The sequence below is a fragment of the Periplaneta americana genome, chromosome 8, assembly GCF_040183065.1.
Source record: "Periplaneta americana isolate PAMFEO1 chromosome 8, P.americana_PAMFEO1_priV1, whole genome shotgun sequence".
In the NCBI taxonomy this organism is placed as follows: domain Eukaryota; kingdom Metazoa; phylum Arthropoda; class Insecta; order Blattodea; family Blattidae; genus Periplaneta; species Periplaneta americana.
In genome coordinates, this window is record NC_091124.1 from 7,796,800 (window position 1) to 7,823,885 (window position 27,086).

Genomic DNA, 27,086 nt, shown 5'->3' on the forward strand with positions numbered 1-27,086 from the left:
ACGTTTTTACTTCATGTCAGAAAGCAGTATTTTGTACGCTGCACATCTAGAATGGAGAGGAATGGAGCGTCTGAAATGGGCAGACAAAATAAGAAATGAAGCTGTGCTAGATTGGGCTGATTACCTGGTTGGATTTATTTTCGACGTTTTCCTCAACCATAAGGCGAATATTAGGTAATCTATGGCGAATCTTCGGCCTCATCTCGCCAAATACAACCTCGCTGTCACCAAACCAATCTACGCTAAATAACTTAGTAGTTGATACAGCGTCATTAAATAACCAACTAAAAACTGTCTATTGATTAATGTACTGGAAGGAATGGTGAACGGGAGAAGAAATCGGTTGATAGACAACATTAAGATACAGTATATGGCTCACATCATCCAGTCTGCTGTCAAAAAATCTGAAAGTTAGAATTTATAAAACAGTTATATTACCGGTTGTTCTGTATGGTTGTGAAACTTGGACTCTCACTTTGAGAGAGGAACAGAGATTAAGGGTGTTTGAGAATAAGGTGCTTAGGAAAATATTTGGGGCTAAGAGGGATAAAGTTACAGGAGAATGGAGAAAGTTACACAACGCAGAGCTGCACGAATTGTATTCTTCACCTGACATAATTAGGAACATTAAATTCAGACGTTTGAGATGGGCAGGGCATGTAGCACGTATGGGCGAATCCAGAAATGCATATAGAGTGTTAGTTGGGAGGCCAGAGGGAAAAAGACCTTTGGGGAGGCCGAGACGTAGATGGGAATATAATATTAAAATGGATTTGAGGGAGGTGGGATATGATGGTAGAGACTGGATTGATCTCGCTCAGGATAGGGACCAATGGCGGGCTTATGTGAGGGCGGCAATGAACCTCCGGGTTCCTTAAAAGCCAATAAGTAAGTATATGGATCACATACTGAGACGGAGAGGAAAGTGGAAAGACGGGAAGACTGGATGCTGGGTTTGCAGTGAAGAACCTGCCCTTGAATAACTGCTGAACTCTATTTGTTGAAACTTTGTGCATACAACACTGAAAGATGGGAGATTCCTCAGAGCTCAACATGACCCCCATTGCGCCCCCTGCACAGCTCATAACGGTGATGCAATTCAGCCCATGTCCGTTGTAACGTAAGAGGGGCGATTTATTGAAAAGCTTGAATAGATCATCAATGTTCCTGGGTTTCTGTGAATAGACAATGTCTTTAACAAAACCCCACACAAAGTACAAAGTAATCAGGAGGGGTTAGATCTGGGGAGTTTGGGGACCAAGGCAAGAGATAGCTGCTTATCGTAGTGGGTTTCGCCAGCGACCTCCTGCATTTTTTAACACAGAATCTGTTTCTACAAATGTTCGATCCACAACATTATGGAATCGTATTTAGGTACATTACGCACGCCATACTCACGTCGAGATACCCTTTGAACTCTTTAACACTCTCAAATTTAGCATACCAAAGAACATAATATTGTGTCCGCTGTTGATTTGTAGTAGCCATTTTAATCACCTACGATTTTAATTTGTCTTTTCAGATTATGCATTGTTGATTGTCATAATATGTGGAAACTCCCATCTTTTAATCATAATATAACCGGCAAGAAATTTTTCCTATTATCATAATAGCTTTATAATAATAAATTAATATTATCCATACCCAAACGGATCAGACTGTAGTTTTTTTTTTAATATTTCTGATACTTTTGTATAGCTGTATGTTTTATTATCATCCTTCCCTCCCTTTTTAACTTATCGCGAGTTATTGAACAATTTAACAAATATTTTTCTATGACGTCCGTTACATGTATGATGTAGGCCTATACCTATCCGTTACTGAGCAAGTAACAGTTAAAGTTGGCGCAGCGTTGGATGTTATCTTACTTTACGGTTACGCAATGTTTTTCGAATCACCTTTCAGCATAGACGTATTTACGTAAAAATAGGAACTATTCCCAAGAATAGCTTTCTTTAAGAGATGAGAATGTCTGCTCATTACAAAAAGTCACGTGTTTCTTTCAAAAAGTCTTCTTGCTTCTTCTTCATCCAATTTAAGAAACGTTGTGTAGCACGTACGAACCAAAGTGACTATAAGGTGGAGCTTAGATGTAAAAAAAACTATCCAAAATGAACAAAAAAAAAAAAACATTAAGTCACTTGTACGCTTAATTACTGCCCTGTCACGTGCCTCACTGAGAAGCGTTCAAGTTTGTTGATAGAACAATCAAGACGCATGCGCCTGACGAACTGAGTACAGCATCGACTGTAATTAATGCAAACGTCCACTAGATCGCATCGAGTGGACCGCACGAAAATATTTTTACTTTCCCAATGTCGGGTTGCGTCATTCACCACAGCACCCCCATCTAGGAACCACGCGCCGAAACTGTAGTTCTTTTTGTCGCCATCGCGTTCGATAAATCATACGCGTCTGAACGTCATGTCACAATATTCAAGCGATGGTGTTCTTTTGTTTATAATGTAGAAGAAATAATAAACAGACAAAGGCTGGATGTTATTGCAACGATACAATGTGAAGAATTAAAGCGTATATCTACGGTATAATAAAGTAGGCCTATAATAATAATAATAATAATAATAATAATAATAATAATAATAATAATAATAATAATTTATTTATTTATTTATTTATTTATTTATTTATTTATTTATTTATTTAGAATATTAACGTGCAAAAACAACAGCACAAGGCCAATTACAGTTTTGCACGATACAAAACAGAACAAAACAACAAATGATGATGAGAATGAATGATAGAAAATGGCAATGAGATGAAATACAAACAATATAATGGTCTACATCAATCATTGATCAAATAATAATTATAAAATTAGTACAATGAGAATTGAAATAATGGAATGGTCTACATGAATCAATAGACCAAATGCAAGAAATATATGGACAAATGATTATTAAAATTAATAATAATAATAATAATAATAATAATAATAATAATGTGTTAGCATTTTGGTTGTTTATGCGATTACTTATAATTCCGAGAAGGGCATACCACGCCATTGCTTTAAGTGCTTTCTTCGTAGGGACAATCAATATACGGGCTGTGTCATGAAGTATGACCAGCGCTTTAAGAACCAGCTTTGCACATCGTTTTGAGAAAGAAAATGTTCCTATAAATATAGGTTCGATTATTATCAATATTAATAATTTCAAACCAAGTGCTTATACAAATTTTGACTACTCGAGCGCAATTACGAGGGCCGTAAAAATAAGTTTGTCTGGACCGTTTACAGAAAGAAAACACAATTTCATTAGACAAATTTATTTAAACAGATACAACTAATATTAGAGGAGAAAAATTGGCTCCGGCACCGGGGATCGAACCTGGGTCCTTGGTTCTACGTAGTCTACCAAGCGCTCTCACCATTGAGCTACGCCGAAGTCCAATCCACGGCATCGGATCGAACCCATCTCCTCCAGTGTTTTTCCCTTTGTGGCTTGACTCCAAGCTGGGCATGTATGTTGACATTTTATATTAAGTCAACTGCCATTATTGCCACTATTCCGTACCATTCCGTCGTCAGAAACCTTGGCATTTTCTTGGACGAAAATTTAAATTGGGAATGCCAAATAAAGGAAATATCCAAGAGAGTGTGCTATAGCATGCATTCTCTTAACCCATTCAGAAACTTCCTCCCGCCAGAATTAAAACAAACTTTAGTGCAAACCCTCGTACTACCACTGTTTGACTATTGTGACGTAATACTTACAGACTTGACAACTGACCTTTCGAACAAGCTACAGCGTGTGCACAATATGTGTGTCAGATTCATCAGTAATGCTCACAAATTTGACCACATTACACCCTCGTTCAAATCTTTATCCTGGCTGCAACTTAGTAACCGTAGAACACTTCATTCGCTGTCTCTTCTGTTTCGAGTTCTCCACACTTCTACTCCAAATTATCTTCGTTCCCGGTTTAACTACTTATCCTCCAATCACAATCTAAACACCAGGTCACAGGAGAGCCAAATCCTAGCAATTCCTGTCCACAGAACATCCCACTATTCATCCTCTTTTACTGTCTCAGTCCCCCGTGAATGGAATTCTCTACCTCAGAAGATTAGGGGCTGCCAGACAATAACCACTTTCAAGAAAAGGCTAAACGATTTCTTACGGGCGCAGTCAAATTGAAGTTATAATTGTGATCGAGTTTAATAATTTAATTTAATTTAGGTATGACTATCATTACTATTATTATTATTATTATTATTATTATTATTATTATTATTATTACATAATTATTTTATTCGTGTAGTGAAGATGAAAAGAATTATCATTGTATTGTATTAATTATGTATTATATAATCTTGTATTGTAGTATTGTATTGCTTTGAATTGTATTGCATTAATTATGTTATATTCATAGCATTGTAGTAATTTTCTATCATACTGGTTGAGTGGAAGAGAAGGCCGAATGGCCTTAATTCTGCCAGTTAAAATAAACCATTATTATTATTATTATTATTATTATTATTATTATTATTATTATTATTATTATTACAAGGAGCACACTCAGTTGAGTGACTTGGTGGCCGGGATTCCACAGTAACGTGCACAGTAATCTGTACAGAAATATGCACTGTTGCTAGAAGAATCTACGTAAAGATTATTATTTTTTGGTCCTACAGAATAGCCTACATCTGTTATGGTAACAATTAATATTAGAGGAGAAAAAATGAGCGAATTTTCTGTAGGACCAAAAAAATAGTAATCTTTACGTAGATACAACAAATGTTGAGCTATTTTTCAAAATATTCCCCACTGAAATTGAAACATTTGTCATACCATGGGATCGACAGAGAGGTGCAGACAGTTGTCGCACATTGGTTCCGATCCCAGGCGGCTGACTTCTACGACACAGGGATACAAAAGTTGACCCACGGTATGACAAACGACTCAATTCCGGTGGAGAATATGTTGAAAAATAGCTCAACAATCACTGTATCTGTTTCAATATATATTTCCATGAAATTGTGTTTTCTTTCTGTAAACAGGCCCAGGGAAACTTATTTTTACGGCCCTCGTAATTGAGTTCGAATGCCCAAAATTTGCAAAAGCACTTATTTCGACATTATTAACATGGTGGAAGAAAAAAATAACTTTTTTATCTGCCCTCATGAGAATGTTTGCTTGTGAGATGAACTTCCGTTTCGGTGGATTCCTATAATACTAACCTTCACGAAACAAACTCTCTTTCTGCTACCTCATTCTTTCTCCTATCGCATAGTTCACATGTCAGGTCTCGCTTCCTCATCTATACGTAATCATTTTCCTTCCTTCGTACTATTTACAAGCCTTGTTATGCGTAACTTCCAAACAGCTGTATCTCCACATCCAGTGAAAATTGGACACATGTTTATATTAATTTTTTTACTCAGACTAGTCCACACTACCAACCCTTAAAATATTTGCCATTCCTTCTGAATCACTCTGTATGGAAGACAGTAAAAGCTATGACTAGACTTCGTTGAATTGCCACACGCAGCATGCTATCTGGTTGCCGATGTACGGTAGTATAGAGGAGGTGAGCGACCTCCCGGTCTCGTAGTATAAGCAGTTCATGTTAAGAGTTGTGACCGGTCCAAATAGATAGAGCAGCTACAGCTAATGTATACCTATGTAAGCACTTGTTTTTGCATTACTGTGGTTGGAACAGTCAAAGCTTAACATTGTTCAGTGCAGACAAGAATTCAATCAAACATACTACAATGAGGGTGTTGCTGTTACAAACAATTGCCCCTGGAATACCCTTACCCCCGCAGCCAGTCTTGACCTGTTGGGGAACGTGGTTGGATTCTGTTAATTATTATGCAGAACATTACAGCAAAATAATGGAGGTAATTGATGCATTGGATAGCACAGACAGTTCCGCTGTTGCAGCTGTAAAATCATTGCCTTCTGAATATTGGAAGATATTGTGTTCATTGACTCTAATTTTAAAATCGTGTCCAAAAGCATCAGCCTGTTAGAATCGTCTAAACTACAACTCTCAGAAGCCCTTAATATAATGGATAAAGTACCACAAACCGTTATCCAAAATAACAATTCACTAATTTCAGAAAAAGTGAAATGTGAGTTGAGAAACGTTATTGCTAAAAATTCTGCCTATTCACAACTTCGTATTATAAATTATGTACTATCAGGTCGCGACAAGACGGCTGAAGTTCGTGTACTAAAAGTAGTGACTTTCCGTTCGTCAAATATGCACCTATTACATCGTGTGATATTGAACGTACATTTTCCCAAAAGAAAAACTGTTTGAGTGACCATCGGAGGAGATTACTTTGCAGTCGCTCAAAATGTACGTAACTCTTCACTCCAATGCACATATTCAAGGATGATGTGAGTATATTACATTAAATTTTAAGAGTTAGAATATCTCACTACAAAATAATTGTGTATTTACATGTTTAGACATTTCCTACTTCAATGATCATTCATTACTGTATATTTCTTGAATGCAGGATACAGGTTTTATTGTAACCGCAGTATACTGCTCAGTGTTTACATCAGAGGCATAGGCCTACTGTACTTCATCCGTTGCACGCCCCCTTCTCATACAGTCTATACCGCGTGCGTAGTAAACCTTTCGATTCTCGTGGCAATTCCACGAAGTCTAGCTATGACCGTATAAATGTGATACGTGCGAACCGTCCGATGCAGGCTTTGAGTTACCGGTCGCCAGCTTACAGTACGCTTAATGTATGTATAAACATATTGACGCCATTGGAAGGTAAATAAAGCTACAGTGGTGCGCCCTAGCTATACGCTTTGGCAATACTAATAAAGGATATCATAGGCGGAGTTATGGGGGGGGGCATGGGTGGCACTGCTCCCTCCCAAACTTGTCTGAACTTTTTTTCTACAACGTTAGAAAATGTTGAATTCAAAGGATCTTTTTTGCTTTTGTTTATGATTAAGTTTCTGTTCTTAAATTGATGAATTAGGCCTAATAATGTCTTCAGATCATGTCTCTGGACTATAATATTTATTTTAAATTTCTGAATGTATAAGAATTTCTACACCTTATTTGAGGAATGGAAGCACTGTAATGTTTCTTTTGTAACAGCCTATAGAAGTCTGCAGGTGTTCAGGCCGCCACTTGGAGAAATATGAATAACATACCGCACAACAATGCAGAAAAAAGAAAAGTGATCCCTGTATAATGTGTAAACTTAAAGACGAGATTAAATAAAATAATTAGAGTTTGCATTTCATAATTATGATATCTTCAGGAAGATACGCTTTACATAAAAAAGCTGCTGTTAGCACTGTTACGTAGTTTTATTGATGTGTGCATGTGTTTATGTACGAGAGAGAAAAAGAGGTAGGTTGTTTTAAGTTACGCCCTACATCATATATGTAACAGATAATTCATCGCTATGTTAAAATCGGCAGCACTTTGAAGAGAACAACCGCCAGGATCGCCACTCTTCCGCCGTAAACGAACACGAGATGGCAGTACAGTCGCTAATGCAATTCAAAAATGGGAATTGTGACGTGACTCCTTATGTAACAACTAGATGGCAGCATAGTAAACCTGACAAAAGTTGTTAATTTCTAAGCCTATAAGGCCGACATATTTGTTAAAGTAGCCACGTTCAATTAGTAGGCTAGCGGTGTCAAAGAGGACGGAAGCTTTGTAGTTTCAATAATTTTAATTATGTCGCGCTGTCCATTGTCGTCGTCAAGTCTTTTGAAGGCCGCTCCAATAACTCCACGCGGAGTGTATAAACCAGAGTTGCAAATTTTAGCAGTGTGTCTTGTTCTAGTTCACAGTGAAAATTAATTATATTACAGTTCTTTAAATAATTAATTTAAAATAAATAATCTAAATAATATAAATATTCTTAAAATTAACTCATCCTTTGAGCAATTAAGCCTAGCCCATATTCATGTTATATTAATATATAACAGCAACAAAGAAGACGTGACAACGTCGCATTTTCATTTTATTATCGGTGCATGCAATAAAGACCTACAAATCTTAAAAGGAATGCCGCTGCCTAATAATTAAACGAGGCAACTCTACATATGTGTTCTAGGGTGATGCCCTATTATAATTCGTAGTAAACCTACAGTTCAGGCCTTATACAACTCGGTCCGAAACATCGCGGTTGTGGATATAACACTGTAATAAATATGCCCTCGAAAATACCTTGATTAAATAATCATATTCCGATATACTGTACCATAGTCAAGCTATAAAGGGGGGGGAGGAGGTAAATGATGTCCCCCATAACCTCGTTATGGTTTTGCTTTGCCCCCCCCCCCCCAAGGAAACGGTTCTCTCTCCGCCTATGGGTACAAGTACTGACGATAAAGCAATGTAAGGCACAACTCACCGCTGGGAGCCTTTGGCTTTCGGCTTGGTGTCAGTGGGCGACAGACTAACGCAAGAGAAGAGTTTGGCGAGCGAGTCGAATCTGTTAGCGAGGAGCGGGGTTCGTTCCCCAGGCAGGGCCACAACGCCCGCCTTCAGGAAGCCGATGTCGTCCTCGTCGTCGGTGCAGGCGGATCGCTGCTTGCGCAGGCCGAAGCGCGCGCTGGCGCCGGGGCGCGTGTTGAGCTCGGAGGCGGACTGCGCCCTCCGGGTCATGGCCCGCTTGCGGCGCCGGTAGTAGCTGCGGGGCAAGCGCTCCTGGTGCGAGCAGAAGCGGTCGTGGCCCGTGGTCTGCGGCTCCTTGTCGGCGCCCTCCTTGCGCGACATGGTCTGGTACAGGTTGAACATCTTGACAGGTTCGCCGACGCCTACCCACTGCCGCCGCCGGTCAAGCTGCAGTCTTTCATCCTATTTGCCTGGCATTTGCAAGGCTTTGTGTACTGTCACGTGTCCCGTGGGGGAGGCGAAGTCGCCCGCTCGTGTGGGGACGTTCGACGTCACCCATGTACGTTCACGCTCTCATCGATGTCATCCTTGGTCTAGTGCAGATTCCTAACCTTTTCAGTGTCACGGACTCGTAAAGCTCACACTCTATTTTGGCGGACCCCCTACAATGTTTTGGGTACTCCGGTAAACATGTCTTACTCAATAAATACTTGCATACATTTTGAATCTTGCGTACACTCTTTTAACACTTGAATATAAGTAATTGATTAACTAGACATGCAGACAACATAAAATATAGACGACATACTCATACTATACAAAGGAAACAAAAGACAAATACACAAACTACACCAATACATAAACAAAATACACCCAAAACTTCAATACACACTGGAACTTGAAAACTACAAATCCATAAATTTCTTAGACATCACCGTGACAAAAATTGACAACAAACACACCTACAAAATATATAGAAAAACAACCACCACCACCACCACCACACACATACACAACACATCTAACCACCCCATACAACACAAACATGCTGCATTCAGGACAATGGTACACAGATTACTCAACATACCCACGAGCCAACAACACTACAATGAAGAAGTGAATACAATCAAATACATAACACAAGAAAACGGTTACAATCCAAACATAATAGACAACATCATAAGAAAGACAAAACAAAAATTTAACAAACACAAAAACACGCAAAACACAACACAAACAGAAGAAATACATTACACTAACATATGAAAAAAAAGCACACATAAGATCGCATCTTCATTCAGAAAGCAGAAATACAACATAGCATACAGAATAGAAAACACTCTACAAATACATCTCAACACACAAAAAACACAAACAAATAAATACGACCACACAGGTGTATACAAACTCACATGTAATAATTGCAACAAGTTCTACATTGGACAGACAGGCAGATCATTCCAAACATACTACAAAGAACACATTAAAGCAATAACCAGAGGACACAATACATCTACATACGCCGATCACATAACCAATGCTAACCACACATACAATAACATAAATGCGGACTGGAAATCCTACACATACAACCCAAGAACCAAAAACTCAACACACTAGAACAATATGAAATATACAAACTAGAGACCTCCAAAACTGCGCACACAACCGGTTTAGATTCGACCGGTCGGAGCTCAACCGACTACGATGAACATCGGGCCGAATAATTCGGTTGTCGAGCGGTTACGCCTGATGTATTGCAGAGTAGACAGAACATCAGGCGGATTTACACGAAACTAACGTTTTTCGAGTACACAACCTGAGTAACAAGGAAATTTACGTTGTCTTATTGAAAAAAAAAGTGTTTGCAAGTATTCTTACAATTCATTCGACACTATTATATTTTCTTTATTATTGTGAACTTGCAGTAACTTTATAAGTATCGTTTATATTTTAAACTTTTAGAGTTTTACTAATGAAAGTTGCTTAATAGATATCTTAAACAATGTTATAGTTTTTCACAGAACAAGACGTGCACAAGCCATGTATATTTTTCTTACCCATAAACGCTATATAGCTGGCGTTTTTCTGTACCAGTGTTAAACAGTATACGTCATAACTTCATCATTTGATTACGTCGTAACTCTTTCTCGTCACATATTGACTGAATCTTGTTCGATTTGTATAACCCAATGATCGATATTACATAAGTTCATGTAAGATCGCGAATTATTTAGAACACAAATCTCACACAGAAAGAAATGGTAAGGAGGAAGAAAATACGATCTCCAAATAACACCAGGTACATTTAATCATACAATAACTCTTTAACATTTTCTCAGTAGGCTATACAAACAGAGTAATAATATTGAAGGATATTTATTTTGTTTAATTACAAAAATATGTTTGCTTCAAATAGGAATACTAAATAATTTGACACTTTAATACATTTATTTTTGTATTTCGAACTTGCAGTAATTTGACTAGTAACAAATAAATGAACAATGGACACAGTGACATCAAAGGCAATAGACGTAATATATAATGTGAAATATCATAATGTAAACATATTCAAAAATATAATTACAATTCATTATAAAGCAAAATAGGAAATAAGTACATAAGTCCATTATGACTTTTGTACTTTAAAAACAGTAATGTTATTTTCAACAATACAATTACTTTGGCTTCCAATGGTTGTTGTTCTGTACAAAATAAGTATAATTTACACATTTCTAAACTACGAATAACAAAAGAATAGCAAGGTTTAGAAACAAATCATTCTGTATAGAAAAGATCTACTTCAGAGAAAACAAGTGTCATTCAAAGAACTATTTTATTACACACGTGCTAATATCAACTATTTGATGTTCACAATTATTATTAGGGCCTATTATGCCTATTATCATAGACTACATGATCAGAATTGACTTCTTGTGTTTATGTATTAATAAATCTGTTTTACTAGTCTAAAGGTACGCTCGGTGGAAACACTTATTCATGGAATGGCCAATATTCGTTTCACAAATGTTGCTAGAGAGGTTAGAGTTGTTTGGTGATCTTTCCATCAATTTAGTATGTAGAAAATGAAATGAGTATAATGTATAATGTGAGATATAATAAGAAAATAAATTCAAAATAGAATTACAATTCATCACAAAACATAAAATTAAATAATTATTAACTCTAAATGCATTCCTCCAAAACAGTAGCTATTCATATACAGAGTAGAAGTGAAATAACCTTGCAGATTGTACGGGGCGATAAGGTTCACTTAACTGAATGGAAAACCTGTATTACGTTTATGACTCTAGTCATAGTAAACATACTAAAAGCATTGGTTGTAGTAGGTTTCAGAAGATATAAAGTTATTTCTGTTTTAGTTTTACTATTGATCGAGTTCACTGTTTTTAAGTGTGTCATTATTGTAATATTATAATTCAGTTTTCTAGTGTAAGCAAAAATTACAACCTTGGTAATTTGTAGATACCGAAAGTTTTTTTCTGCAATTTACGCTTTACAACGTCTGTAGTTTCACGCTGCATGCTGTATGTTCCTCTTGATGATCCGCAGCTATAATATCTGGCTGGTTCACTGTGATCTTCATTTTATACGCCAGAGCCGTCCACCCACAGAGAGATCGAATCAACTCGAATACACGTTAAACCGAATACTGAGGCAGTACGCAAGCAGATGTACTTCGCATACTGCCTATAAAGCCAGGCGTTCAGTAGCTCTATGTAAGTTCCTTCAGTTTTCAACCGGTTTTGCAGGACTCTAATACAAACACACTAAAACATACCCTGATCAAATTCTTAACACAGAGATCAATTTCAGTACACACACACTATTTCACTCCACTTTTCAACAATCAAACCCACCCACACAACAGGCAGAGAAGTTCGAGATGACGTCGGGATCTAGTAGGCTCTGAGGATGATGTGATGAAGCACCGAAACAGCTGTAAGTCGCACAGACTTACATAATTAACACGAGTAAGTCCGCTAGTTAATCAGTTACTTAAATACTTGCATGTTGTATTGAACTAAAAATCCATATTAAATCTTATTTGTAGCTTTCAATGTAATCTGAAACTCATACATCGTGTAAATAAATTAATGATTGAAACTTCAGTTTGGTGCCCGCATAAAACCGTCGTCTGATATTTGCATTATTTCATGATCATGAGAAGATATGTAACTTATAAATATACAAGCGGCACAAATTAAGTTTTATATACAGGGTGATTCACAAGGATTTACCGCCACTTACGGAGCTTATTTCCGAAGACATTTGTCGTATCATGGGATCGACAGAGAGGTGTAGACGACTGTCAAACGCTGGTTCCGATCCCAGGCGGCAGACTTCTACGACACAAGGATACAAAAATAGATTCCATGATATGACAAATGTCTCAGTTCCAGTAGGGGATATGTTTACAAATAGCGCAACAATTGCTGTATCTGTTTCAATAAATCTCTCCATGCAACTGTGCTGTTTTCTGTAAACGGCCCCAAGGAAAATCACTTTCTAGACGGCCTTGTAATTGCGGTAGAGCGGCCAAAACTGGTATAAGCACTTCTTTTGGCATTATTAACATGATGGAAGAAAAAAATTTAACTTTTTTATCTGCCCCAATCAGAATGTTTCCTTGTCAGATGTGAAGGAATTGTCTTCCGCGATCTAATTGAGCACAAATTCACAAAAAATCAAATCTCTGTTCTTCATCCAAGGATCAATATTAGGTCCCCTACTTTTTCTAGTGTTTATAAATGATCTTGCTCCCCTAATAAAAGATGTAGGTCATCCCATATTATTTGCAGATGACACAAGTATAGTAATTACAGCCAATAACTCCAACACGTTCCAATCTTCAACAGAGGAAATTCTTTTCAAAATATCTGACTGGTTGTCAGTCAATAAATTGGTATTAAATTGTAAAAAAAACTAACATAATTCAATTTAAATCCCGTCCAAATTCAACCTCGCAAATTTTTAGCGCAATAATTAATAATAGATCCCTATTAGAAACAACAACAACCAAATTTCTTGGCTTAAAAATCGATAATGTGTTAAATTGGAAAAATCATATTAAAGAAATTACCCCCAAACTAAATTCAGCTTGTTTTGCTATTAGAGCTATGCAAAAGATAGTAAATATCAATACCTTAAAAACAATATACTTTGCATACTTCCACTCGGTAATGAGTTTGGGAATAATATTCTGGGGAAATTCCACAGATAGTAACAATATATTTCTATTACAAAAAAGAGTAATTAGAATAATAGTAGGTGCGAAATCTAGGGAGTCGTGTAGGACTATTTTCAAAAAACTACAAATAATGTCCATGGCTTGTCGGTATATCTTTTCGTTAATAGTCTTCCTCGTATGTAATCGTGAAAACTTTGTAACTAATTCAACAGTTCATAGCATAAATACACGTCAAAAAAATGACTTTCATACTCCATCGGCAAGTCTATCATGCTATCAAAAAGGAGTGCGTTATATGGCAGTAAAAATTTTAATAGCCTTCCTATCGATGTAAAAAATCAAACTCAAAACATAAAATTATTTAGGGCCAAATTAAAGAAGTACCTAATTTCTCACGCCTTCTATTCTGTAGGTGAATTCATGACATTCAATAACACTTCATGAAATTGATACTAAAACTTTGTGTTGTACTAGTAGACTATATTGTAAATGTCGTCTGTATATATTTCATCTAGACTGTGACTATGAATTAAGATTTTATAATATTATTAAGTTTTTTGACTTGTTCCATATTCTAGCTGTAAGCATGTATGAATACCATGGAATGTTAATAAATACAATACAATACAATACAATACAATCCAAGCAACATCTCTCGGCAACCAACCAAATGAAATTTCAGAGCGCCACCATCTCCACCATGACATGTCCAGTGGGGCTCTAAGTTCTCATTTTGCCAAAATATAGCCCTTCAAAGTTACTGGGGTATTGTTGTGCAATCTCTTTCCTAAACAGAATTCTAAATCTAGAACATAGCCTCTACACAGTGCCAAAATTGCTCTGTGAATGTCGCTGGTACTACGGCAGGATAGAATAAGTTGTAAACAATGTTTATCTGAGCTCAGGAGATTGTTTAAAACGGCCTTAATTTATCGAACAGGTGGAAACTGCTCTGATGCACTAATTTCGAATATGGGGATGAAAATTGGCTCTCATGAAATGGAGCTGGGAGAGACGAGTGGGAGTGAACCTGGCTGATACGATGAAGCCACCGCCTGCACACGCTGCATCTCCGCCCCCATGGCTGCTAATAGAGCATTACCAGACGATTTAGCGGCGTATTCCACTCGCATTATTTCACTATAAATCCCTTTCCCGTCTCTCCATTTGCGGTGCCCGCATAGGCTGTGCTGTGCACAATAACGATTTTAGTAACAGGTTATTCAGCATGAGACACATGGTGTTTTGCAATACATCTGGATGCGGAAGCTCAAAATTTCTCGGCCCTCTCTGGGCAGGCGAGGTGAATTCTCCTTTTATCATCATTATCATCACTATCATCATCATCATCATCATCATCATCAACTCAGGTCAATGTTGCTATGATTCTTAAATTACCAAAATTTTCGTATTTTTAAATTATTATTATTATTAAGTATTATCATTATCATCATTATTATTATTACTATTATTACTATTATTTATTATCTCAATTGTTTGCAGACTGAAGTATTCGTCTTTATTTTTAGTAAATAAGGATTGAAAATTTTGCTCTAGAGTATGCCATTAGGAAAGTCCAGGATAACAGAGAGGGTTTGGAATTGAACGGGTTACATCAGCTTCTTGAATATGTTAGGAGAAAATCCACAAACGATTAGGGAAAACACGGGGATTTTACTGGAAGAAGTAAAGAGATAGGTTTGGAAGTAAATCCTGAAAAGACAAAGTATATGATTATGTCTCGTGACGAGAATATTGTACGAAATGGAAATATAAAAATCGGAAATTTATCTTTCGAAGAGATGGAGAAGTTCAAATATCTTGAAGCAACAGTAACAAATATAAATGATACTCGGGAGGAAATTAAAAGCAGAATAAATATGGGAAATGCCTGTTATTATTCGGTTGAGAAGCTTTTATCATCCAGTCTACTATCAAAAAATCTGAAAGTTAGAATTTATAAAACAGTTATATTACCGGTTGTTCTGTATGGTTGTGAAACTTGGACTCTCACTTTGAGAGAGAAACATAGGTTAAGGGTTTTTGAGAATAATGTTCTCAAAAAATATTTGGGGCTAAGAGGGATGAAGTTACATAACACAGAACTGCACGCATTGTATTCTTCACCTGACATAATTAGGAACATTAAATTCAGACGTTTGAGATGGGCAGGGCATGTAGCACGTATGGGCGAATCCAGAAATGCATATAGAGTGTTAGTTGGGAGGCCGGAGGGAAAAAGACCTCTAGGGAGGCCGAGACGTAGATGGGAAGATAATTTTAAAATGGATTGAGGGAGGTGGGATATGATGATAGAGAATGGATTAATCTTGCTCAGGATAGGGACCGATGGCGGGCTTATGTGAGGGCGGCAATGAACCTCCGGGTTCCTTAAAAGCCAGTAAGTAAGTAAAGATTGAAAGTTGCTATAGCGGTCTACGGTAGTGAAAACAGATAGAAACACTTTTAATGCATCAAGGTTGTATTGTTAAGGCCGTCAGACTTATCAATTTACAAGTGTGATAACACAAATATTCTGTTTTTACATAATAGATGAACGTTTTGGGTTTAACTGAACCATCATTAGATCATTATTAAACTATAAAAGACTAAAATTTGTTAAAATGTGATTAATCATTCTAATCTATATAAAATAGAACTGTGTGGAGAAAGGCAGCGTATAACAGCGTCTAAGGACGTGTGGTCTTAAAACAAATCCATGTAACTGTGAAATTATATAACAGGTGCAGAATGAAGACTGCATTTACAAATATCAGTTCAGTGAGCTGGTACAAATTGATAGTGTAACGAACGGCAGTGGATATACAGCTTCATGCGTAAAGACAGAAGACTTAACGTTCGTAACATGTGACGTCTTGTGATGGAGCTGATGCGGAAGAAGAATATGTCCGATTTATTTATTTATTTATTTATTTACTTACTTATTTACTTATTTACTTACTTACTTACTTATTTACTTATTCATTGATTGATTGATTTATTTATTTATTTATTTATTTATTTATTTATTTATTTATTTGTCCTTCTACAACATCTGCAAGGCATTGATTTAATTCCCAAATTGTTCAGATAATTTAAAAAAAGCAGTGTATTATGATAAGAAATGATTGAAATAATTTTAATTTTGTTCTTTAAATGTGCAGAAATTTGAGCCTAACAAATGTAACTTTTCGTTCTGCAAAGAAATTTTTAGATGTTACATTATAGGCTATATACAGTCGAGTTTTGATACACCCTGTATATGAGCCGTTCAGAGCAGAAGTGGTGTAAGTCAAAATTGGGTAATGAGGGTTAAAGTAAACATTCTGTAAAATACAGCGCAAAGTAGCAATTAATATTCAATTTGTTTAAACTATTAGTAGTCAGCGGATAGCACGAAGGACATATTAATTGCTACTTTGCGCTGTATTTTACAGAATTTTTACTTTAAATCTCATTACCCAATTTTGACTTACACCACTTCTGCTCTGAACGGCTCATATATATATATATATATATATATATACACCTACATATCTTGTGTTGTAGTTCATGTTATTCGCACAATACATGTATTCAGTGCAAAATGCGGCTAATTATATTATCCAACGTTATTGCAAAATGGGAGTACCTCCATCATTTGTTTATATTTCACTTCCCTAAATTGCTGATTGTAATAAATGAGTGAATGATAAAATGAAACTTCTAGGTACCTAGAACATAGTCTGGAAAAGGAAAGAGGCACACTTAAAATTTGAAATTTTTAGAATGTTTTTGTTGTTTTCCACAACTTTGTAAAAGTAGAACTACCTCCTTTTTGCAGGGAGCCCTTCAAGTAAAGTAAATTAATAATGCAGAAATTACATAAGTCAGTAGCGCCTACTAAACTGTTCAGTCCACACCTCCTGACGAGTAACGGTCAGCGCGTCTGGCCGCGAAACCAGGCGGCCTGGGTTCGATTCCCGGTCGGGGCAAGTTACCTGGTTGAGGTTTTTTCCGAGATTTTCCCGCAACCCAATATGAGCAAATGCTGGGTAACTTTCGGTGCTGGATCCCGGATCACCAGCATTATCACCTTCATCTCATCCAGACGCTAAATAACCTAAGATGTTGATAGAGCGTCGTAAAATAACCTACTAAAATAAATATATAAATAAAACCTTTTCAGTTACTCTACCAACTGAGCTACCCGAGCGCTGTTCTCCTTAAATAATGATGTTATGTCGTGAGTTTAGACCACTACAGCAAATAGTGCGGAAACTTATACGATGAACCGGATGTCTGCCTTAAACTTTACGACTGCCAATATGTGTCGTTATTTTGAAGTTATAACAGCTAGTGTACATCGAAACACGTCATAACAAGAAATAATCTGAAATATATTGCTCTGTTCGCGGCTCATACCGCATAACTCTGCAGGGGAGGAGACGGCAGCAATTTGGAGTATGAACAAAGGCAACTCTTGCAGTTTTGGCAACGTTTTATTTTATACAACCTACGGAATGATTAATACTATTTTCAAGTCTTCCGCCCAGATGGTCCTCTTTGTGTGGAATTCAGTATTGGAAATCGATTTCGCCTGAAGAGTTCCCAGCAAGTACTGAAATAAATAACTAGCTCTTCTGCTGCTAAAATTAGATTCGTCATGCTCGGATTATTCCATTGTGTAAACTAGGGCGGCCCGATATTTAGTTGTATTAGGTCTCTTTTAGATGCCAACTGGTTCATCATTCTGGTATGGATAGATTGCTTCATTTGCATTTAACACATCTTTTTTTCTATCTTTCTTTCTTTCTTTTTTCCTTTCTTTCTTTCTTTCTTTCTTTCTTTCTTTCTTTCAATGATTCATCCATTTATTTACTTATGTAAGTATGTATGTATGTATGTATGTATGCATGCATGCATGCATGTATGTATGTATGCATGCATGCATGTATGCATGTATGTATGTATGCATGCATGCATGTATGCATGTATGTATGTATGCATGTATGCATGCATGCATGTATGTATGTATGCATGCATGTATGTATGTATGTATGTATGTAGAATTTATAACTTATGTTATGGAATTCGCTACCGCTGGAAATCAGGGGTAGTCTTAGTCCTCAGTTGTTTAAAATTAGGTTTTATACATATGTGTGGACTTCGGTCCTACGTTCATAGACATCTATGACGTAGTGCAGAGGGCGGCCACTAGAGGGAACCCAAGAGTTGGAGCTTAATCTGAGACGATTCTGTCCGACGCCGGGGTGGTATCCGGTGTGGCTTAGTGGATAAAGCATCAGCAAGTAGAGCTGAAAACCCGGATTCAAATCCCGGCGTCGGAGAGAATTTTTCTCCGTTCCATTACTCTTACATCGTAAAATTAGGTTGTTTAGAAATATTTTAAATGCACAGAATTAGTTTTTTTAGGTATAATTTTTATTTATTATTATTATTATTATTATTATTATTATTATTATTATTATTATTATTATTATTTTACACAGTCATTACTTTATTTTTCCATTAACACTAATATCTAGGTAATTGTCATTGTCTCAATGTAACACGTGCTGTACTGATCATACTAATTCTACTATTCCTTTAGTTGTGAGATTATATTCATATGTATTAATTCCTTTTTTTTTTTAAGTTAATACTTGTATACTAGAATGTATGTTCCTGTTTGTGATTATGTATTCAGTCTCTTTTTTATTATATTTATTTTTTATTATCATTATTTTAAAGTTAATACTGATTGTGTATATAATATGTATTCAATCTCTCTTTTTTACTTTATTATGTTTATTATTATTTTTAAGTTAATATTTGTATACCGGTATGTATTTTTCTGTATGTGACTTGATCCTAGTTGAGTGGAAGAGAAGCCCTGATGGCCTTAACTCTGCCAGGGAAAATAAAACTATTATTATTATTATTACTATTATTATGTGTGTATTTATTTATTTATTTATTTTATTTAATCATTCGTTCGTTTATTCATTCATTCATTTATATATTAAATCATTTATTTACTTGTCATGCTTCACCATCTCCCTTCATACCGATTTACAATCGGTATGGGATTGGACGTAATTATGGTTAATTCAAATGAATGTCGGCGAAGCTATGTGCAACAGAATCATCGGCTGAGTTCGCTTTAGGGGTACTGGCAACATATTTGATATATTTTATGTATACTAAATTATGTATATAGTAAATATAAAGAACAAAGTCAGTTTAATATGTTAGAAATTATTGTTCATTCCAAGTTCACATGGGAAAGTCATACTGATCATATTTCTACTAAACTTTCAAGATCTTTGTTTCTCCTTAAGAGATTAAAAACTGTTGTACCTGAAAACTATATTCGTGATGCTTATTTTGCTTACTTTCAAAGTACTCTTATCTATGGAAATCCATCGCAGAATGATTTCAGTATATGGAGAAACATACCTAGGAAAATCAGCTTTAAAGAAATAGTATACTCGATTTGGTTCCGGCCGAACATCTCGTCCACGACCAGGACAAGAGTTCAGGGCTATCACTTAAAATTCAATTCAACATGTTCATGTTCTTGTTCGAGAGCATATCAATAAACGAATTTGCTCAAGTAGTGTTGCATTATTATTATTATTATTATTATTATTATACTATTATTATATTATTATTGCTTATGCGGATGATGTATGTTAGGAGAAAATCCACAAACTATTAGGAATCTACGGGAATTTTACTTGAAGCAAGTAGAGAGATAGGTGTGGAAATAAATCCCGAAAAGACAAAGTGTATGATTATGTCTCGTGACCTGAATATTGTACAAAATGAAAATATAACAATTTAAAATTTATCCTTTGAAGAGGTGGAAATTAAACGCAGAATAAATATGGGAAATTCATGTTATTATACGGTTGAGAAGCTTTTATCATCCAGTCTGCTGTCAAAAAATCTGAAAGTTAGAATTTATAAAACAGTTATATTACCGGTTGTTCTGTATGGTTTTGAAACTTGGACTCTCACTTTGAGAGAGGAACAGAGGTTAAGAGTGTTTGAGAATAAGATGCTTAGGAAAATATTTGAGACTAAAAGAGATGAAGTTACAGGAGAATGGAGAAAGTTACACAACACAGAACTGCACGCATTGTATTCTTCACCTGACGTAATTAGGAACATTAAATCCAGACGTTTGAGATGGGCAGGGCATGTAGCACGTATGGGCGAATCCAGAAATTCATATAGGGTGTTAGTTGGGAGGTCGGAGGGAAAAAGACCTTTAGGGAGGCCGAGACGTAGATGTGAAGATAATATTAAAATGGATTTGAGGGAGGTGGGATATGATGATAGAGAATGGCGGGCTTATGTGAGGGCGGCAATGAACCTCCGGGTTCCTTAAAAACCAGTAAGTAAGTAACATCAAAGTAGCTTTACCAAATAACTGTACCTTTATTTCTTCTTATTTCTTTGAACAATTTATTGTACGAGAAGATCAGAAGGTCGGTCAATAATATACGATGGAAGTTTTCAAGACCTTTTCTCGACTGTGATAATTTGGAAATCATCATGAATTGTTCCGGATAAAGTCCACTAGGTCCTGTTACGCTAATGCTCTTGAAGGTGATCTTGGCCATTGCATCCATTTCCTGGTCTCCCCAGAACTCTTCTTCCTATTGGCTGATATGAGAAAGCGTGTTCGGGTATTCTTTCATTCTATTTACGTGGTCGTTCCAGATTATGTTGGTATAATTTAATTTCTTTTATTGCATTCTGACCTTTGAGGGTTTCCCGGATATCTGTGTTTTTCTATCTAATGTAGTAAATCCCAACAGAGGTCGCAAGACATTTGTGCAGCTTCCAGTTTTTTGCATCTCTTTTATTTATGACCCAAATTTCGTTTTCATATAGTAAGGTTGCGTTAGAACAACTATTATTAATGCGTAATTTAATGATAGTTACCATGTGTTTGCCGAAATATCGTTTGATTATTCCGGTCATTCTATGATATATTTATTTTTAATTTCATGACATTCTCTTTAAATATCTACTGAAACCAGATTTCTCAAATATGTAAAATTTGAGATCTATTATATAATTTTGTCGCGTGACACAATTTTTACTTTATTTTATTTTGACTTGCTGAAATTGTGAGATCAGGGCTGCGAGGTGGACGGTCGAAAGGAGCTGGTAAGATGGGTGATCCACGGCCAATCCAGCGTTGTGAAAATCTGTGACAATGCGCTGAGGGGTTTCATCAAGAGAATTGTTGCACAGAAAAGGTACGACACCGTTGATGAGTTGAAGGATGCCATGTGACGCAATTTCCAACAGATTACACCAGCAATGCTGAGACGAGTGTCACACCGAACCTGGCGACGCATTATTTTGTGTGAGGAGAATGATGGGGCATACTGACTTTTTGGACATTTAGAATACATAGTTAGTGTAAAGTAGATATATGCCTGCATTATAACGGGAATTACGTAAATAGTGTGTAGGCCTATATTAGAGGTATTTATAGGGGATAATGGGACTTTGTGCCCATCCTGTAATGCTTGAATCATTAAATAAAGTACCTATGTATAGTTTTGTGCAGTTTTAGAGGAATGTCTCTTCCTTTTTAAAATAGAAATAAAAAATTGCATTTAATACAAAAATGAAGATATAAAAACATCCTCACTTGAAATTATTCATTAAGTTATGTGCAAAGCTCGGAACTTGGGGACTTGTGTCGTGTGCATGAGTAAGGTTACAGGTACAACGTACACAAAGCTCACGCTGCAAGTGCTCAGGGACAGTCGTATGTACTAAGAAAGTGGCTACAACTAATGACAGGAAGACGGACGAAGAAACTGTTATGTCGAACCCAATGGCATTCAGAGAATTAAAGGTAAACGGTCTGTTTGAGGAAATAGAAAATACGTGTTATTTCGAATGAGTATTATAGGAGTTTGAAAATACATTTTGCTTTAAATTTAAGATACAGAATTTCGTGGAGAAATTCGGAGGAGATGGAGAGTTTATATTTTGTAAGTTGTGCCACACACAAACTAGAGGCTGGAAACGGAATTCATTGAAAGGCATTGCAGTCCCTCAAATTGGAGAAAAATCTGTTCATAGCCATGGATCAAGTCGTAGAGGGATCTGCCCTAGTAGTGACACACAAATTGAAAACTATTTTCGAGAAAAATTTAGGATAATTATACTTATCTTTCTCAGATACGAGATCAGCTAGCAACTGCTGAAAATCGAACAGAAAACAGTAACAGTGAAAAAATTCAGTATTTTAAGTCTAATACCGAAAAATCTTCGAATGTAGGTAGTCATACACTGTAATAAAATGTACACAGCAGAACAGTAAATTTGATATATATATCATGTTTATTTTTATTATATATATGCTATGAAATTACGTGTAAATTTGATATATTTTTCATGTTTATTTTTATTATATATATATATATATATATATATATATATATATATAATGCTATGAAATTACGTGTTTCAACCTACCATAATATTATCAATATGTTGTCGAAGCCAGAAACCACTTTTGTAGCAGACCTGAAGTACCTCCGTGCTGGAAGCGGGAGTTTGTTGACATTGAAGTCCGGTCGCTTAGTCACGTGCAAAGACACAAGTCCCCAAGTTCCGAGCTTTGGTTATGTGATATGTTACATGCAGTACTTTTTTTTCTGGCGGAACGCACCAGAACACCATTGTTGTATGAATCGGGAAATATGTTAATAATTATGTTTTAACATAATTTTTATTTCAACTCTGCTTAGGCCTTGAAAGTGTTAAAATAGGATGAAAAGAATATTAAAAACGACAAAATTCCCGTGCACTGGACAGTAATCATCTTCTCGACCGCTATTACTATATTCTACACTGAGAAGGGAAACATTGTGACGGTGTCGTGTATGGTTCCTGGGGTAGCTCAGTCGGTAGAGCATTCGTGTGCTAAGCGAAGGGTCCCGGAATCGATACCCGGCCCCGGAACAATTTTTCCCTTGAAGTTATTCAAGTCTGCTTCACAGGGAGCTTCTACCTGAAAGCTAGATTTGTACTCTACACTGAGTTCCATCACCTTTTTTGTCGAGAAGAAAAGCACTAGTCACATGTATCATGCAAATTTCAAGTGAATATTTTAATAGTGCTGGAGTTGTTGCATTTTGAAGATTGAAAAATGTAGAAATAAGAAAAGAAATTTCTACAATTAAATGTCCCGACAGCGCGCATTATCACTTAAAAATAACAGATAAGATGTCTGACGTATATTGCATGTTGATTCATGAGGATTTACCGTCCCTTATGGAGCTTATTTCCGAAGACATTCTGAGAAAAAAATTCCATATAAACATTTGTCCTGATCTCAATATTTTCAGAATTACACTAATTTGAAGTTGTTTGTAAAATACCATTATTCTTTAGTTTTAAGGGCAAAAGAATATTACAGATAAAGAATGAACTATTCAGGAGTATCATTTCTTTAATTAGCTAGTATTCTGGAGCTAAAAATGTGTTGTGAATTCCATAGTTCATTCGTGCAGAATTTTTTTTTTCGATTTTTAACTACAAAATTACATTTTTCTTACGCATTTATCACAACAATTATTATAAATCACGCCACTCTTGTAAATTCTTTAAGACTGTACATTAGAATGCATAATTAAACTGTACAGAATGAAGTTCCTAAAGTCGTATGATTTGTAACAATTTTTGTGATAAGTGCGTAAGAATGATGTCATTTTTAGTTAAACAATTGAAAAATAAAATCTGTACAAAGCAATTAACAACAGATTTTTGCTTCAGAACAACAGCCAATTAAAGAAATGACAGTTCTCAATAGTTCATTCTCTATTAATTTGTAATATTTTTTACCAGTAAAACAAAAGAAAAAAGGTATTTTTTTTTAATTTATTTGACAATTTTTGTACATTAGTACTATCAATTGTGCTTAAATAATTAACGTTACAATAATATGAGACTTGTGGAGAGGGTGACGTCCATTAACGTTCCTCAAAGCATCAACAAATCAGTGTGCCTTTTCCTCTTGAGGCGACGATCAGGCCGTGCAGGGGGCAGGTTCCGAGGAATCTGGTTGATTAAGTTGTTAGAATGTGTTGACAATGTTGCAAATAAGCGTGTGTAGGAAGAATGAATTACAGTCTCTATTTTGGCTAGGTCTAGATCTGAATGAAGTGTTTCATTTCTTACGTACCATGGTGCTCCAGTGATTATCCTTAGTGCCCGATTTTGGAATGTTTGAATACGCTTGATTTGGCTTATAGAAGCCGATCCCCATAATGAACATCCATAGAGCCAAATAGGTTTGAGAAGCATTACATATATTAACCTTTTGTTGGAAAGGGAAAGACTAGAGCTGGAAAGTATTGCTTTCAATCGATGAAGTCTGTATCTTAATCTCTGGAGGGTGTAAGTGAGATGTTTAAAAGGTATTTTACTAACAACTTAAAATTAACGTAACGTTGAAAATATTGCGATTAGGATGCATGTTTATATTACTTTTTTTGCTCAGAATGTCTTCGGAAATAATCTGCGTAAGTGACGGTAAATCCTCGTGAATCACTCTGTATAATACAATTTTCTTTAAGATATTTACATAGATGAAGCGATTTTATATAAAAATTCGAATTTGTAACATTTGGTCAAATTTTGTTATTTTATGGTAGGTCTTGTTCCTTAATATTGAAATAAATATGCAGGCCCTGTCTTAGCAATGCAAGTGCGAGAATGAATTTTATGTACCTCAGTATTTTCTTTGCTGACAGTGATAATTTTTAGTGTGAAATTACGTTCACCTTTGTAACTCGGTAATGCTTTGCGAATAAATAACACCGTTTTAGAACGCTGCAGACTTCTGTCACAATAAATTATCGTAGTCCCACGAGTTTCTGCATTGTGTTCGTGGGTAGATATGGATACGCTTCAGCTGACGCGATGGTGTCACGAAACATCCAGGCCTCTACAACGCAACGATGGCCTCGTATTAGCAGCAGCAGTAAATTATTACGTGCCCTCTGCGGTGGCCTGCACTCTGCTGTCGTTTGACTGAATTGCTATGAGATCGTCCGTAAAACAATTCTCAACTTCACTTGCTGAAAGGAAAGAATAAATCCCGACAAGACAAAGTATATGATTATGTCTCGCGACCAGAATTTTGTACGAAATGGAAACATAAAAATTGGAGAATTTTCCTTCGAAGAGGTAGAAAAATTCAAATATCTTGAAGCAACAGTAACAAATATAAATGACACTCGGGAGGAAATTAAACACAGAATAAATATGGGAAATGCTTGTTATTATTATGTTGAGAAATTTTTATCATCCAGTCTGCTGTCAAAAAATCTTGAAGTTAGAATTTATAAAACAGTTATATTACCGGTTGTTCTTTATGGTTGTGAAACTTGGACTCTCACTTTGAGAGAGGACCAGAGGTTAAGAATGTTCGAGAATAAGGTTCTTAGGAAAATATTTGGGACTAAGAGGGATGAAGTTACAGGAGAATGGAGAAAGTTACACAACACAGAACTGCATGCATTGTATTCTTCACCTGACATAATTAGGAACATTAAATCCAGACATTTGAGATGGGCAGGCCATGTAGCACGTCTGGGCGGATCCAGAAATGCATACAGAGTGTTAGTTGGGAGGCCGGAGAGAAAAAGATCTTTGGGGAGGCGGAGACTTAGATGGGAAGATAATATTAAAATGGATTTGAGGGAGGTAGGATATGATGGTAGAAACTGGATTAATCTTGCTCAGGATAGGGACCGATGGCGGGCTTATGTGAGGGCGGCAATAAACCTCCGGGTTCCTTGAAATCCAGTAAGTAGGTAAGTATGTTACTTAACGACGCTGTATGGTTATAAAGCGCCATTGGAATCTGTAATTTGGAGATGCCATTATGGCGAGATAGATCGATGGTTCGTCATGGGATTACCTCACATTTATCTTACATTTGGGAAAACTTACAAAAAATCAACAAGGTAATCAAATCAAGAGATTGATTCTATTTCCACAACAGTACAGCTTCGGAAGTGTCCAACTTGTTATCAGTAAACCACAACATTGACTCAATCAATGTCGGTATGTGATACAGTGGTTAATCTGCAGTAAAACAATTTCCAGTGATGTACTTTACGTTTCAAAGTCTTCAGTACAATATTTCCTACATTTATCACCTTTTAAATCTTGCAAGATATACAGTTACTTTTGATATTTTCTAGTTGGAATGAATTTCTCGCCCAGCAAGAGCGGATCTTACGGTTTTGGAGAAGAGGCTTTCTTATTTTAGTCATGTAATCGAAGCTTCTTTATTTTATGTTTTCATTGTCAACAGCAGATCTATTGGTATAAGTCTAATACAATTTCTTTCCTTTCATTAATTGAATTAGGTACAGGTTGATTAAGGAGGAATAGTAAATATTTTTGGAGAGTATGAATGCGTGTGAACATATAGCTGTTTAAATGTTATGCATTCACAGCAGTGAGTGTTGCTCTTCAAGGGTAG

At 36.1% G+C, this 27,086-nt stretch overlaps 1 protein-coding gene across 5 annotated transcripts in view; it reads right to left on the reverse strand.

Annotated features, from left to right (window-relative positions):
• Window positions 1–27,086, reverse strand: part of Slob (Slowpoke binding protein) — a 595,498-nt gene that overhangs the window by 150,202 nt on the left and 418,210 nt on the right. For 4 of the 5 annotated variants that reach the window (XM_069832323.1, XM_069832324.1, XM_069832328.1 and 1 more), the window contains exon 1: window positions 8,372–8,767. The exons of the other annotated variant lie outside the window; for it this stretch is intronic. In XM_069832323.1, coding sequence (XP_069688424.1) covers window positions 8,372–8,757 — 386 coding nt within the window. In that variant the 5' untranslated portion in view covers window positions 8,758–8,767. Of the gene's footprint in view, window positions 1–8,371; window positions 8,768–27,086 lie in introns of those variants that run through there. 5 annotated transcript variants of the gene reach the window in all.